Here is a 16,316-nt window from a genome sequence, read left to right on the forward strand (position 1 = left end):
AGCTTGAGGAGCTTGTTTCAAACCATATAAAGTTTTTTTCAATTTACAGATCAAGTGTTCAGATCCCTCAACCTCGAAACCATATAAAGTCTTTTTCAATTTACAGACCAAGTGTTCGGATCCCTCAACCTCAAAACCAATGGGTTGTTGTACATACACTTCTTCTTGAAGTTCCCCATGTAAATGCACTCTTTATACCAAGTTGATGCACAGTCCATCCATAATGGGCAGCCAAAGCAACCATAGACCTAATGGTGGTCGAGCAAAAGGTAGGAACAAATGTCTCCTCATAATCAATGCCTTTCTTCTATGCGTAGCCCTTGGCCACAAGCCTGGCCTTATATATTTGTCAATGGATCCATCTGCATTCCTTTTCAACTTATAGACCCACTTTGTACCAATGGCTTTCTTCCCAACAGGCAAAGAGACTAAATCCCTTGTTTGATTCTTTATGATGGAATCAAACTCAGCTTGCATTGCTGCCATCCAATGCACACTATGTTGTGCATCCTCAAAACATTCAGGCTCCTCATCATCAAATGTATCTGCTACCATAACAAACTCCATGATATGTGCACCATCATGCATACGAGCTTGCCTTCTAGTGCGACCAGCAATAGGAGCATCCAAATGACTATCTTTCATAGTTTGCAAATACCATCTAGGCATTTGTCTAGCCTCTTAACTGTGTACAAGCTATTGAAATTCAGCACCTTGCTAAATATTCAGATCAGCTATGGGCTGATTTTCTGCATGATCCAATGGAGTAGTTGGTTGAATGATAACCCTTCAAATACATCATTGGCAGCCTGATATGTGTCAAAACCAACAAGGGATAATTTTGATTTTTCATAGAAAAGCACATCTCTACTAACAAATACCTTTTTAGAGAGAGGATCATATAACCTATATCCTTTGCTCTCATTGCTGTACCCCACAAAAATGCATTCAACAACCTTGTTATCCAACTTCTTCCTTAGTACCTTGGAAATGTGTACGTATACAAGACATCCAAAGGTATGAAAATGCCCAACAAAAGGTTTCCGGATGTTCCAAGCCTCAAAAGGCATGACATTCTTTAATGCCTTGGTGAGACACCTATTTAAGACATGGCAAGCACACATAAATGCTTCCATCCAAAAACTGTGTGGCAAGCTCTTTGCTTTCAGCATATAACTAGCCATCTCCATGAGTGACAGATTCTTCCTCTCTGCAACCCCATTCTACTGTGGAGTATAAGCAATAGTATACTGATGAACAATGCCCTTCTGCGTCAAAAAAGAATTCAGCATAGATGGCATGTATTCCCCCCCTCGGTCCGAATGGAGAGTCTTTACCTTGTAGCCAAATTGATTTTCAGCAAGTGCTACAAAAGCCAAAAACGCATCATACACTTCTGACCTTTTCACCAAAGAGTAGACCCAACAGAAACGAGTAAAGTCATCAATGAAAGTGACAAAATAGTAACAGCCACCCAAATGACTTTGATTGCATAGGGGCACACACATCTGAGTGCACAATCTGTAACTTAGAAGTTGCTCTAAAAGCAACATCATAGGGAAACGGAAAAACAATGCATTTTCCCCAAATTACATCCCTCGTATATGTGCTCAGGTGTTTTCTCCAAGGGAGGTAAACCATCAAGCATCTATGTATACTGTATAAGCATCAAGCTCCCATAGTTTACATACCCCGTGTGAGCATGACATAACTCCGCTTGTGACATAGCAAGAGTAAGGGTGGATGCTAGATAGACCTACTGATCAACTAAAAAAGCATCCAACTCATATAACTCATGACATAGAGTGCCAATCAAAACCAAAGTCATGTATTCCTTATCTCTCACCATGCATCTGTTGTCATCAAAGGTGACCTGCAAACCACACCTAGCCAAAGAAGAAATAGATAACAAATTTTTCTTTATGCTTGGAACAAACAAGGCGTCCTACAAGCGAAGAATAGAGCCATCAATGACTGTCAACACAATCTTCCCAATACCACTAACTGGGTATAATGCATTGTTGGTGCACTATACAGACTTGCCAACAGGGGCTACAATAATAGAAGCAAACAAATCTCTGCAATATGTGATGTGCTTGGAAGCACCATTGTCAAACAACCATGTGCTCACATCCTCAATAGAGCTAAATGCTCTATCAGCCCAAGAAGAGTCATAACTATATGTGTAAAAACAATAGTCCCTATCTCCAACAAAGGACACAGACTCAATAGCAATAGAAGGTGCATCAGAAACAGACATCCTTGACTCCTTCTCCTTGGCTATGCGCTCTCTACATTCAATGATGTAGTATCCTGGATTCTTGCAATAGTGGCTTGCCCTTCTTGGCTTGCATGCCCCCCTGTTTCTTGCTGCCCTATGAAGTGCTTGAAGTCCTAGAGCTCTGCAGAGCATTCTTTGCTTGGCTGCCCTTGCCCTTCTTCCTTGCCATAAAAGCCTGCTCAAAGGCTATAACATCCACACCACTATTATTTCTTATCTACTATTCCTCTAAGAGCAAACTGACCAACATAAGAAAAGTAAGTGGTTGTGGGAAAATACTCATGGTGAGGTTCAAGGCCGTATGAAAGGCCAAGTACGAGAGCGGCAATGAATTCAAGGTAGTAGATATCAACTATGTATCTGAGCAATACTCGTCTACATTCATAAGCTGCTCACGCAAGTCCTGAATTTTATTTAGATGATCTTGCATGGAATCTCCCTCATCCATCTTCATTGTCTCAAGCTATTTTTTCAAGAAAGAGATTCATGTCACATTCTTTCCAACAAACATCTACTCTAAGGTCAGCCATGCTTCTCATGAAGAAGCTGCAGACCGAATGTGAGGCATGATAGACCGTTGAACTGCCAATACAATCAGTGACAAAGCCTATGCATCCCGTGTATCCCATACCTTTTGTGCTATTGATCTTTGTGGAAATGGCTGAGCTGGAGCAAGATGTACAAACTAAGTTGTCCGTTGTCACGTTTGCCTGGAGGAGTAGTAGCAAGAGCCACAACTCCGGGCCTAACTTTCTCACCGCTGACATAATCCCAAAGATTCTTCACAATCAGCACATTCTTCATCATGAAGGTCCACAGGAAATAGTTGTTACCATCCAACCTATCCTCCTTAGATACGTATGTAAATACCTCAACTCCTTGATTTGCCATGATAAATGTTGTTGATCAAAGAGCAAAAGAGTAATATCTCAAGCTAGACCAACCTAGAAATCTCAAAATTTTCAAAAATTATACCAAGTACTTTGTTGTAATTAGCAAATTTAAGTTACAACATCACTGCTATGAGGCACTAGTCATGCTTAGTTCATACATTACTTTGCCACACTAGCCAGAATAGTGTTGGGGTTTGGCACGTGAACGCATCTCTTATGGTTCTGATAGCAGTTATGATTCATGTGTGTGAATCATAATTAGTGAACTAGAATTTTAGACATGCAAAATGCATGAGCATGATTAAGCAATAAGTGCACATTTTGTTTGTTCACAATGGTAGCATGTATTTCCAATAGTGGCAATGGATGTTTTCGCACATTACAATGCAATCGAGGACGATTGCAAGGATTTCAAGGAAATAGTTTGTCAAGAGGACATAAAACTTTATTGCCTTGCTTAGCATTTAAGTAAAAGTTAATCAAATGTGCAAATATGACTTACACATATGAGGTGCAAGTTGATTATTTCACAATGTGGGACCCATGACTGCAAAATACTAGTTCATGTCAAAGGCCAAGGTTGTAATAAGTTATGTCTAATAAGTACTAGGAGGTAGTCATCATCAGATTTTGGTCTAGATCAATTTATTGGCCACTAATGTCGATGGAGACAATAGAGACTATGCATTAATTAATTAATGCCAATCTAAGGATCAATAACTACTTAAGGGATACTTGAAAGATGGATTGACCTAGCCAATTTAAATATTCGCTCGTTTGGTTGGTGAAATTAATTTTTTTAGCACTAGAATAATTATTAAATTTATTTTCAAAATTAATATTTTGAAAATAAATTTAATAAGCTGAATAATGGTAAAAAATGGGATTAAAAGACTACCACTTGGCAAAACTTGCCCATGCAAGTGAAAAAAACGTTTTTGGGGTAGTGAAAGTCTATTCTATCCATTGTGAGAGAGAAGGAGACTATTAGAGAGTAAGGGGATGCTGCTGATGTGATTTGTAGCCACGAAGAACCAATCCTACAACAAGTGACAACAATTTGGAGCCCTCCAGGTGTAGCTAACATGAGCCAAAGATCCTTCTAGTATAGGTGACAACATACAGGAGGGGCAACAACCCTTTTGGTGGTCCTAAGTTGTAGGTGACAGCTTCCATGGCTATTTAAATAGAGCAGCAACAGTTTTTCAGCCTTTATCGCAATGAGACTCTGAAATTTCTCTCTACAACGCTTCTCTCTCCACCAAGAACCTGAAGGTGATGACACATGAATACGTTGACTAATGAGGAGGAGCATAGAATATATAGGCCATAAATATTCCCTAAATAACAGATGGTCAACCACCATTAAATGTTGGTCAGCTGGCATCAAAATGCCCTAAAATGCCATGAATAATGCATAATAAAAATTCCTAATATCTTACATTTGCCCAGCCCAATCACATACACAGACTCAACCATAAACTAACATATCTGCTAACACCCTCTCTTAGATCATTGGTGATTTGATACAATACAGTATGCAATGAGAATGTCCCATCATAGTACATACAACAATGGCCACCAGAGTAGAACCATGGATATCCAAGCAATGAGTTTACAAGCCACCACCAAGGTGCCTCGGAGAAAACCTGATGTTAACGTCGATCAAACCAACTCTTAAAAATAGAGAAGAATCATAACAACTCTCAATGTCTATCAACAATGTTTCGCAATAGCATATAGAACCATCTTGTTAAAAATGCCTCTGAGCAGATGTGACCATGGATTCCCTGCCTTTGGCCCATCTATCAAAGTGTCTCCTCATGTGAGCACGAAAATAGCAGCCAATCGCACTCTTTGTTGCGTAGCAACCCATTATAAACCTAGATATCAATCCCAACTCCAAGATTTAAACCTGCCAAGACTTCGGTCCATGCATCATGGAAATCCCTCTTCAATCATGTGCACCTATATATGAGTATAGATGAGACACACCTACCCACCACACCACCCTCTCACACTCTCTCTGACACTGGAGGGTCGTGAGGGATGACTACATCACCTGTCCTAGAAAGCAACAGAAGGAAGGGCTACCAAGCCCATCTATCAAAGTGTCCCCTCATATGAGTACCAGAATAGGAGTCAATCCCGCTCTTTGTCACGTAGCAACCCATCATGAACCTAGATGCCAATCGCAACTCCAAGATTTGAACCTGCCAAGACTTCGGTCCATGCATCACAGAAATCCCTCTTTCAATCCTATGCACCTATATATGACTATAGATGAGGCACACCTGCACACCTCACCACCCTCTCACACTCCCTCTTTGACACTGGAGAGTCGTGAGGATAACTACATCACATGTCCTAGAAAGCAGCAAAAGGAAGGACTACCAAGCTCTTCTCTCGATCTAAAGACGAGGGTCCCTTCTGCGCCTTGGCTGGAGGATCTAAATCGAAGTCTAAGGAGAATGATGACTCGACAGAGAAGTCTACATCTTGCTACTAGTTGTTGTTCTTCTTCTTCTTCTTATTCTTCTTCTTATTCTTCTTCTTCTTCTTCTTCTTCTTCTTCCTGGAAGCCGCTGACTTGTTATAGTCCTTCCGCAAGTGTCCCGTGATAGCTCTAGACCTTCGACAACTTCTTCATATCACCCCTCTCTAAAGATGCGAGAGCTTGACCAAAACCTATATAATGAGACGCAAAAATACCTCGTGCTAAAGCAGCGTGGAGGCCATATGGGTAAAACTTGCAAGTGTCAAAGATATTTGTGCCCTCAAAGCATTGGCCACTCCATCAAACTCTGGGGGGAGCTTGTAGAGACCTATCCCTAACTATCAAAAACCTAAAAAGTAGTACATCTTTTTATACCCACACATTGTGCATCACACTACTACTATTGCTCACTCACTCTCTCTTACTCTCCACCATTGCCATTGCCTAACATTGAACCTCCACTATGCATCAACTACCACCACAAACTTATATTACAATAGAAGGTTGCATTGCTAAAGGTTGCAAGTCATCATTCCTTATCAAGCATGCTGCAGCTAACATGCTCTCCACAAGGCAAACAAGTCAATGATAGGTAGATAGGCCTTCAACACAGTGCAGTGCAACATGCATCCAGGCTGCAACTCTATCGGCAAGTCACAGACCAACACAAGCAAGTCGCTTAGGGTCAGCACGGGACAAGCCATTGGCACACGTGCGGTAAGGCAAGTCCATGAGGGCACAAGATTCGGTGGAACAAGCAATCAATCATCGCCTATCACGCCCCTTCTTTTTTTATAAGAAAATCATTTATTTTTTTAAATCGAAGGTTCATCCTTTTTTTGAAATTTGCGTGCCTTCACGCGCACAAGTACAGTTCAATGAATCCAAGAGATTGGGCATGCTATCAACCCTGAAATTTGGGAATTTTGGCGTACACAGGAGATTTTACTCGTCAAAGTAAAATTTTTTGTATTCTTGAATACTCTCGTGTCTCAAAAATTAGGGCTTTTCGTGCATGTACAGAATTTGTAGTGGGACACGTGCAATTCTTAAAATTTTGACACATTGGACTCCGTACAATTTGGGGCTTTTGCAAAATTTGTAAATTTTGGGTCAAATTTGGTCTTGATATATACTTGCAATGCAATTTCTATGCAAATTGAGCACATAGGGCCTCGAACAAATTAAGGTCTTTTGCAAAAATTTGTGAAATTTTGGCAAAATTGGCTTGTGTAATCCATTCAGGAGTTATGTTGGATGTCATTTGAGCAGTTTGAGCACAGAAATTTTGGGGCTTTTGATCATGAGAGTCAAATCGGTGCCGGTAGATGCATTTGAAACAGAAATTACAACTAAAATTTGGGACTTTCTCATGTAAATGATGTATTAGCCTGTGATACAGATGCAATTGCTTGTGGTGTGTTGTAGCACACATTTTGTATCTCTGAAAATTGAAGTGCAGATCTGAAATTTCTGCAATTACTTGAATTTTCATTGTTGGTTGGTACTGACTTTGTACCTTGGTAATTTGTGTGACATTTGGGCTCACATTTGTTGACCTTGAATCACCTTTGGGCTGTAAATCATGGCTGTCAGCAGTAATAGCAACAATCTTTTGCACATTAAGAAGCTTGAAGGTGCACACAACTTCGCTATATGGCAGAAGCAATGCTATAATGTCTTGGTGCAGAAGAAATACGTGAAGCCCATCAAACAAGAGTAAAACCAACAACCATGGATCAAGAGGAATGGGATGATTTAGATGAGATGCATGCTCTACCATAGGGCTCTAAGTGTCAAACACTCTGCTTTTCAACATCGAGAAACTGAAATCGGCCTATGACATGTAGCAAAGACTCGTGGAGTTATATGCTCAAAAAAGTGCAACCAGCAAGGTTTATTGGTTGAAAATTTTGATGCACCTTCGTACAAAGGAAGGTATAGCCATGTTTGTACATTTGAATGAGTTTAACTCTATTTTCAGCCAGCTGATTGCATTGAAATTTCACATGGATGAGGAGTTCAAGGCAACATTTTTGCTATGCACCTTGCTTGAAAGTTGGGATACTTTTAAGACAGCAATGAGTAACTCGAATGCTATGTTGTTATATTTAGATGTGGAGAGTTCTTTACTCATGGAGAAGCTCAATAGGCAAAACATTTCAACAAACAAGTCTTCCAATGCATTGCATACTAGAGGCAAATCCCAATAGAAGGGCAATTCCTACAACCAAGCATACAACAAGTCTCGTGGGAAAAATGTGGAGTATCATCATTGTGGCAAGAAAGGGCACTTCATGCAGGATTTCTTTTAGTGGAAAGAAGAAAAGGGTGAAGGCAAAAACACTGATAATAACAAAGATGAGAAAAAGGCTAGTCAACATGCAAAAAAGCAGCCAAAAAGACTTATAGACACTATCATCCAGCCAATAATCAAGGTTACGAAACCAAAACGCAAGCTGATTTGAGCAATGAATGTAGCAAATTGACGATTATTGGGCAGACAGCTATTGCAAGCTGAAAATCAGGGTCCTACACACAAAACAGGCTGCATGGACCACAAATAGACTGTACACAATCAGCAACAAGTCACCTGATCAGCAAATGGAAGGGGAAGACATGTAATCAGCAAAAAAACATCGGCAGAAACAAAGTTCCTGTAATCTAGTACCATGCCAAAAGTGAATGCAGCAACGGCAATGTACAGATATGCTGAGATAGACCATTGAACACAAGACACAAGAGAAAGAAAGGAGAAAACAGAAGAACACTTCAAAGAAGAGAACTCGGATGATGCTCAAGAAATGGAATCCATATACCAAGACATGAGACAATTCAGAACCAATGTGATGAAGACACTAACATTGGCTCGTCCCTCCACCAAGAACCTGTAGGTGATGACAGATGAATACGCTCACTAAGGAGGAGCACAAAATATTTAGGCCATAAATATGCTCTAAATAACAACTAGTCGGCTAGCATTAATGCTAGCCAACTAGCATCAAAATGCCATAAATAATGCATAATAAAAATGCCTAAAATATATGACATATGCCTAGCCCAATCACATGCAAAGACTCAACCATGAATTGACATATCTGCTAACATATTTCTCTCTCCACTACAAAGTCGATTATAAACATTTGCAAAATCTAAATTAGCAACATATTGATCCTTCATAGCATCCAATTCAATGTAACTGACCATAGTGATTGCTGAAATTCGAGGCTTTCGAGATAGTGCATCAGCCACTATATTCTTTTTCCCATCAATATGCACAATCTAAAAGGAAACATAAAGAGGAATTTCGCCCATCACATATGCTTCTTAGACAACTTTGTTTGGACCAAAAAGTAGTGCAATGTCTGATAATCCATTTATACACTAATATCACCCCCAAAAGATAGTGTTTCTATGTCGATGGTGCACAAATTACAACTAGCAATTCCTCCCCATAGACCTGAAAATTCTTCTCTATACCATGGAGAACACAACTCTCATAGGCTACCACGTGACCATCTTGCATTAAAACAACCCCAATGCTATTACCACATGCATCACACTATACTACAAAAGACTTCGTAAGATCTAGCAATATAAGCACTAGATTTGAAGTCATCTTTTGCTTCAGCTTTTCAAATGTTAAAATCTCCACCATTGTTTATCTAAATAGAACACCCTTCTTCTGCAAAGCATGCAATGGAGAAGCAATTTCAGCAAAGTGTCAAACATACTTTCTATAGTAAGAACATAGGCCCCAAAAGCTGCGAACCTCATGTACATTTTGCAAGTATGGCCATGACATACTATCCCAACCTTTGTAAGATCCATGTGTACTCCATCAACCAATACAATATGCCCCAAAAAGTGGATTTCATGCAAAATAACTCACTTTTCTTGTCATCGATCACTAGTTAGCCGATGCTTACATAGTTCATTAAACACTACGTCCAAGTGTTTCGTGTGCTCCTCCTCACTCTTTGAATGCACTATTGTATCATCAAAGAACGTACTCACAAATGCTCTATGTGGTCTAAAGATTTTGTCCATCATCTAATTGAATATAGTAGGAGCATTCTTAAATCCAAAGGGCGTGACAAGAAACTCATAGAGCCCAAAAAAAGCACTGAATACAATCTTTGGTACATCTATTGGCCTTATATGAATCTGATGATACCCACTTTTTAAATCCCTACAGCTAAAAATAGTTGACCCCTGCAATCTATCCATGAAATCATCCATCCTAGAAATCAAAAATTGATTCTTGATCGTGATCTTATTCAAGGCACTGTGGTCCATGCATATACACAATGAGCCATCCTTCTTTTGGACCAAAACCACTGGCGAACAGTAAGGGGATAGTTGGGCTAAATCGGCCCTTTTTCTAATACTTTGTTGAAATGCACTCACTCTATATAGCAACTTATTAGAAGGGCCATTTCTAGGGATGAATCTACACCATGATTATCTGATCTTTCATGCAATAACTGCCCCGAAGTGACTACAAAGACAATCAGCATATGTTTTCAAAAATGAAATGTGATCCTTATCTCAATTTAGACATATTCCCAACATTTAGGGACAAATTCTCCTTTCAATTTTATGTCCAAGGTATAGATATTTCCCTTATGCTAAATAGCAATCACTTTAGCACAGGAGTCAATCACTGCATGCACACAATGACACCAAGGCATACAAAGCAATACATCACAACCTTCAAGTAGTGCAATGAAAAACTCTTCGTTTTCCACATAACTTTATATATTCAAGCAAAGCTTCCCAATCAAAGGTATGATTGGTTCTACATGACCCTTGCATGTCGTACCAACTTCTCCCATGTGTCCCATCTCATCTTGTCCTATGCTTAGACAGGCTGTCATGTTCGTGGAGATAACAATCACTCATGCTCCATTATTAAAGAAGATCAATGCATGTTGATCTCAAAAATTTCCCCCATGCCTTGCAAAGCTTAGTAGTATCATCATACGGCTAATCACCAACTACATCGAGCACCAAACAGATAGATGTTTTGGGCCGCTTTCCCTTGGGATATCCCTAATTTATAAATTTTGCAACTTACTGCCTATTGGGATAGTCCTTTGCCATGTGACCCTCCTGTTCACAAACAAAACATTTGTTTGCAACCCTTGATTCCCTACATCATGCAACAAATTTCCAATGCTTTCCTACCTATTTTTCCCTCTTATCTGCCTTATTTTCAAGTTTTCCCATCTTATCAACCTTTGAAAACTTTTTGGATGGCTTCTCATTATCATCTTGGAAGCCCGAATCCTTTCCATGCAACAAAGCATCGGTTGTACTAGCTCTCTATGAGTTGTGGCATGCTAGTCACAATGGTTTTTATACAAAAAAATTTGATTCCTTTGAGCAGCCCACAACAATACTTCTCCATTTGCTCATGAAGGGGAACCAGACAATAAGAAGTAATGGACAGCATTACATCCCAAAACTCCTTACTATACTCCAACTTATTCCCAACAGTCATAACATCCACTTCAAAAGTGCTTGTCAATCAATTTGAAGCAAACATATGCTTAAATTGTACCCATGTTGATACTACTTTACCTTGCATTAGAAGTGTGCACCACCACTGCACTGGATTTTCCTTCAAGAAAGTAGCTACCTTGCCAATCTTAGAAGATTCGGTGAAGTTGCCTCCCGAGTAGGCTGCATCAAACTATTGAATGAAAGTCAATGCTTTCAATCACTAAAGGCTTCAAACTTCACCCCCTTACCACCCTCATCATAGTCCTTTGCTGGCCCTTTTGGAGTCAAGTCATCATAAACTGACAGCTGCAAGAAGAGTGCATTGGATATATTTAAATTTTACATTATAGCCAGCATTAAATGAAGTATTCCATGACCAACATGCATTCCTTGAGCCCCATACATACTCGAAGGTACATATGTATTATCATACATGCCACTTTGTGCCCCAAGCATCATACCAATGCTTCCACATCTGGAATTTTGCATTCCACTTGCCATATCATGATAAATTGGGCCTTGCATTCCATGCATTGGTTGTTGCATACCATAAGATTTTATTCATACATCCCCATATGCCATCCTTGACCAACTATAGCATGGAACATTGTACCCCTGCCAAAGTACCTCAGGTGCCCCATGTTTACATGCATGCCTTGCTATCCAAAATCTGTTGGATTGGCACTACCAAGATGGCCTTGCATTTGTGTATATTGCCCCACTGGCACTAATTGCTTTTTTTCATCACCAACCTTTGGTGTCTATCGAGGTAATGAATTAAAACTAATTAGGACAACCCAAACTTTCTATAAATAGGCTTGTTGTCCATCCTCCACACCCCATTTGTGGAGGATATCTCAACCGAAGCTATCCACACCATCGTTGTCCATCAACAAACACATGCTTCTCAGCCATCCACTATAAATTTGAACTATTTCCAGCCATCTTCACCCTATTAATCAACTAGGTGGCAGTTGTCATCATCAAATTTCTGCGTTTACTGCTGCATGCTGCCCCAAAATCTATGTTTCAGTCTCGACTACTGCCACCACAGCTGATGTCACCCTAGGTTGCTGCATTTTGTCCCCTTTTCTGCCGCCCAATCTGATAATGACCTCTAGTAGCTGGATTTTGCTGTTTGCAGCCCTTGCATAGCTGCAACGTCATCATTCTCTGCTGCAGTTGCACGTCTCACTAGTCCAACATCCATTGTTGTGTTTGCTGTTGCCAAACACTCATAGAGGCTGTCTTCTTGCGTTTTACGATCTGTGAGAGTACCCTCCCCCCCTCCCAACACACACACACACACACACACACATACTCTCTAGCTCATACCCTCTAGCCTCGTCCTTGAGATATGGGAGTTCAAGAGTCAATATTCTTCACTACATAGTGTGTTTGCTGCACGATCCCATCTCATTATATGAAGACATATTTGTTGTAATACTCAGCTAAACACAATTTTAGCACCAGAGCAATACTCAGCCCCAAATGCAATGTTGGCCAACTAGCCTCTTGAATCTCCTTGAAATCCTCCAATTTGAGCTACTAGAAATCAAGTTCTAGGATTTAGAATCTGAGCATCCTTCCCGAGGTGGCAATCAAAACCCTAATTTTGCTGTAAATCAGGGTTTACCACAAAGAATCTTCAAATTCTCCACCCCTAGTTATCAAAAATGGATGTAGCAAAAGAAACATGAAAGAATGCTGAAATAAACTACTAAACATAAGATAGAAACACAAGTCAATCGCGTACAATAGTGAGTCACTAACTGAGTGGGCATTGGCACTAGCTTCCTCTCTCCAAAAGGAAATGCATTGGAATCTGCAAGTAGTGAATGATTGAATGTGGAGAAGGAGCCCGAATATATAGGATAAAATAATGCCAAGAAAGTGATCGAGTCGGCTAGCATTTAATGCTAGTCAACCAACATAAAATGCTAAAATGATCACCATCAACAGGAAGAGAAGTGGGAGGCTTATATCGCTCAAGAGCCCCAAAAACAACATATCATATCATATCCACTTCAGCACAAACCATGCTTTCATAACAGCACTCCATGTGAGGTAATCAAGGCCATGAAGTTTGTCATCAATAGTACAAGAAGGGGAAACCATCTGGAGAGGATAGGAAGAGAAAATAATAGGAAAAAAGAGAATGAGAAAGAGAGTATAATCAAAGCAGAGCACAAATTGCAATAAGACGGAGTTTACACAGTGTGTGGAGAAGAAGGGATCACAAAATGCAAAAAACGAGAAGAACCAACAAAGATAAGAGAGACAAAGGCTGAAAACTATCGCCCAGCCTTCACGAGCCCAAGAGGATGAAAAAGCAAATGCTGCACATGAAAAACGCAAACAAGGGAGCATTAAATGCCATCGCTTGCAATAAAAAAGGTAGAGAATCAATAAACGCAAGTAACAATACCATTAAATGCAATCAATCATGGCTGCAGCCGCAAAACGCAAAGATCTAACGGCTAAGAAGTCCCTAAAATTGGTCGCCTAGCTACACGAACAAAGAGGATCAATAATCAACCGAAAAACAGAAACAAGATCGTAGATCCTAAAATCTAATACCATTTCAAAAGTGGATGTAGCAATGGAAGTATGAAAGAATGCTGAAATAAATTGTTGAACACAAGACACGAGAGAAAGGAAAGAGAAAATACAAGAACATTGCAAAGGAGAACTCAAAGATGTGCTTGGAAAATGGAATCCATATACTAAACACGAGACAAGCGCACACAACAGTGAGTCACCGGCTGAAAGGGCAATAGCACCAGCTCCCTCTCTCCAACAGGTCATGCACTAGAAGCTGCAAGTGGTGAATGACTGAATATGGAGGAGGAGCCCGAATATATAGAACAAAATAATGCCAAGAAAGTGATCAAGTTGGCTTGCATTTAATACTAGTCAGTCAACATAAAATGCTAAAATGATCACCAAAATGAAAAATAAAAAATATCTAAATAATACTAAAATGCCTAGCACATCCTAAACTCACTCATGAGCTAACTATATTGCTAACACCAATTGTTGGAATTGCTGAGATTTTTTTAGGGAAGTTGAGAACTAGCTGGAGAATGACAAAGAATGCTGAAGAGAGAGAAATTTCAGATTTTCATCACGAGAAGGTGGCCGATCTTCACTGCTGCCCTGCTGAAACGGCCTTGGAGCTGTTGCCTATAACCAGGAGGCTGTTTACATGCTGCAATCACCTCGTCCCAGCTGTTGCCCACTACTCTAGGGCCTCAGGCTGTTGTTGCCTCCTTCACTGCTGCTCCTAATAGCTGCAAATGGTCCTAATCAGCTTCTAATGACACAACCTCTCCACTAGTTGGTAGACCACACAATGACTCTGTCTTTCCTTGGGCCTTTCCCAACCTCCTCTTACTTGCATGGGCAAGTTTTGCCAAGTGGCAACCTTCCTAATCCATTTTCCAACAATTTTCAGCCTAATTAAATTAATTCTCAGCATAACAATCCTGAAAATTAATTTAATTATTAGTTTGTGCCCAAAAATCTTATAAGACCAGCCAACAATTAAATTGGCCAGACCAATTGCATTCTCGAGCAATTATTAGCCCTTGAAATGGAATTAATTAATTAATTAATGGATCCTACTATCACCATTGACATTAGCGGCTAATAAATGATTTAGACCGAAAATTGTCACCATGTAACCTATCAAGCACAACTTGCCTTTGACACCCACTGAAATCTTGGGGTCCATGGCCTATCATTGTGACTAAACTAACTTGCATAACACGTGCACCTCACATTTCCTTAATCAAATGCTAAGCAAAGCATCAAAATTTCACATCCTTGTTACAGTTCATGAATCTGCTAAAAACTTCTGCAAGTTGAGTGCTGCATGCACCTGGTACAGATAGAAGTTCACATTCAAGTCTGCACTTATACAAGTACTCTTCATTGAGTTCTCATTTATATGATAAACAATCCATGTTTAAAACATCAAGCAGTTCTTACAGATGGTATAAGCTTGCATACATCAAATGAAAACCAGAACTAGAGTAGAGAAAAAGAGGCAACCATACAAGGCAATGAACGTGTATGCACTTTCACAAAGTAATGATTTGAAATGACGGTCAGAGCTGGTAATGAACCTAACCTCCCAGTTTTCCAAAGCTCGTATAAGCCAGTCCCACGAATCACAAGAGTTGGGTATATTTTCAAGCCATCTGTCCGAAATGCAGGGTTCTCAAAAAACTCTCGGAAACTCTCCAAGTCACGCTCCATCCCCACATTTGGTAGATCCGGCATCATGTGAGCAACAACCTAAATTTGAAATATTTTCAGCCTTAAAGATGTATTCATAAATGAAATCTTAAACAAAGAAGATATACCTTAAATCCTGCATCCTTTGCAAGACAAAAACAATCAGCAACAGCAGCCACAGTATGTCCTCTATTTGTATCCCGTGCAACATCTTCATAAGTGCTCTGAACTCCTATTTCTAATCGTGTGCACCCATATGACAGCATTTGTCGTAAATGAGGCCCGAGACAGTAGTCAGGCCGCCTGAAATGCAATGATATCAGAGGATTGAAGAGAATCCAAGACCAGAAATTGGTTCACAAAAACACCAAGGGTTTAAAAAGGGCACATATCCCTTGCTCAAAGATCAAAACACTTACGTCTCAATAGTGAGGCCAATGCATTTAACAGCACCATGTTCTGAATACTGCACAGCTTCTTCAACGTTATGAGAAGTATGGCCTGATAAAGCATCGTGTAAATTTCTTATAAAGTAGTCTCGATAGTCCACAGGCAAAGACATGAATGTTCCACCCATCAAGATGAACTCGACCTGTGATACAGAAAGTTTGACAATACATAACACAGAAGACTAACCCATTTGAGAAAACATCCAAATCAACACACACCTTGTCGACACTGTGGCCGAGTCTCTTCAATTGATCTATTCGACTACGTGCCTGGACATAAGGATTATACCTGCAAACCAAATGATTTGAGTATATACTATGGAATTAGGGGTAAAAATCAATGCTAGCACAAAAATTCCTACATCAAGCAGCAACACTACTCCCAAATCAGCACCCGAAACCATTACAGCTACAGATCTCAGCCCATGCTAATGAAACCTATAAAG

General features: G+C 39.9%; 1 protein-coding gene across 1 annotated transcript in view; it reads right to left on the bottom strand.

Annotated features, from left to right (window-relative positions):
* ELO3 (radical SAM domain-containing protein / GCN5-related N-acetyltransferase (GNAT) family protein) overlaps positions 1 to 16,316 on the bottom strand; it is a 94,164-nt gene that overhangs the window by 42,555 nt on the left and 35,293 nt on the right. The window contains exons 2-5 of the mRNA XM_087679354.1: positions 16,090 to 16,159; positions 15,841 to 16,013; positions 15,550 to 15,724; positions 15,315 to 15,481 (exon numbers count right to left, since the gene is read on the bottom strand). Of these exons, the coding sequence (XP_087535480.1) occupies positions 15,315 to 15,481; positions 15,550 to 15,724; positions 15,841 to 16,013; positions 16,090 to 16,159 (585 nt within the window). The remainder of the gene's footprint in view (positions 1 to 15,314; positions 15,482 to 15,549; positions 15,725 to 15,840; positions 16,014 to 16,089; positions 16,160 to 16,316) is intronic.

The sequence above is a fragment of the Lygodium microphyllum genome, chromosome 6, assembly GCF_053477565.2.
Source record: "Lygodium microphyllum isolate KBCC chromosome 6, Lygodium_microphyllum_v1.1.10, whole genome shotgun sequence".
NCBI classification, from domain to species: domain Eukaryota; kingdom Viridiplantae; phylum Streptophyta; class Polypodiopsida; order Schizaeales; family Lygodiaceae; genus Lygodium; species Lygodium microphyllum.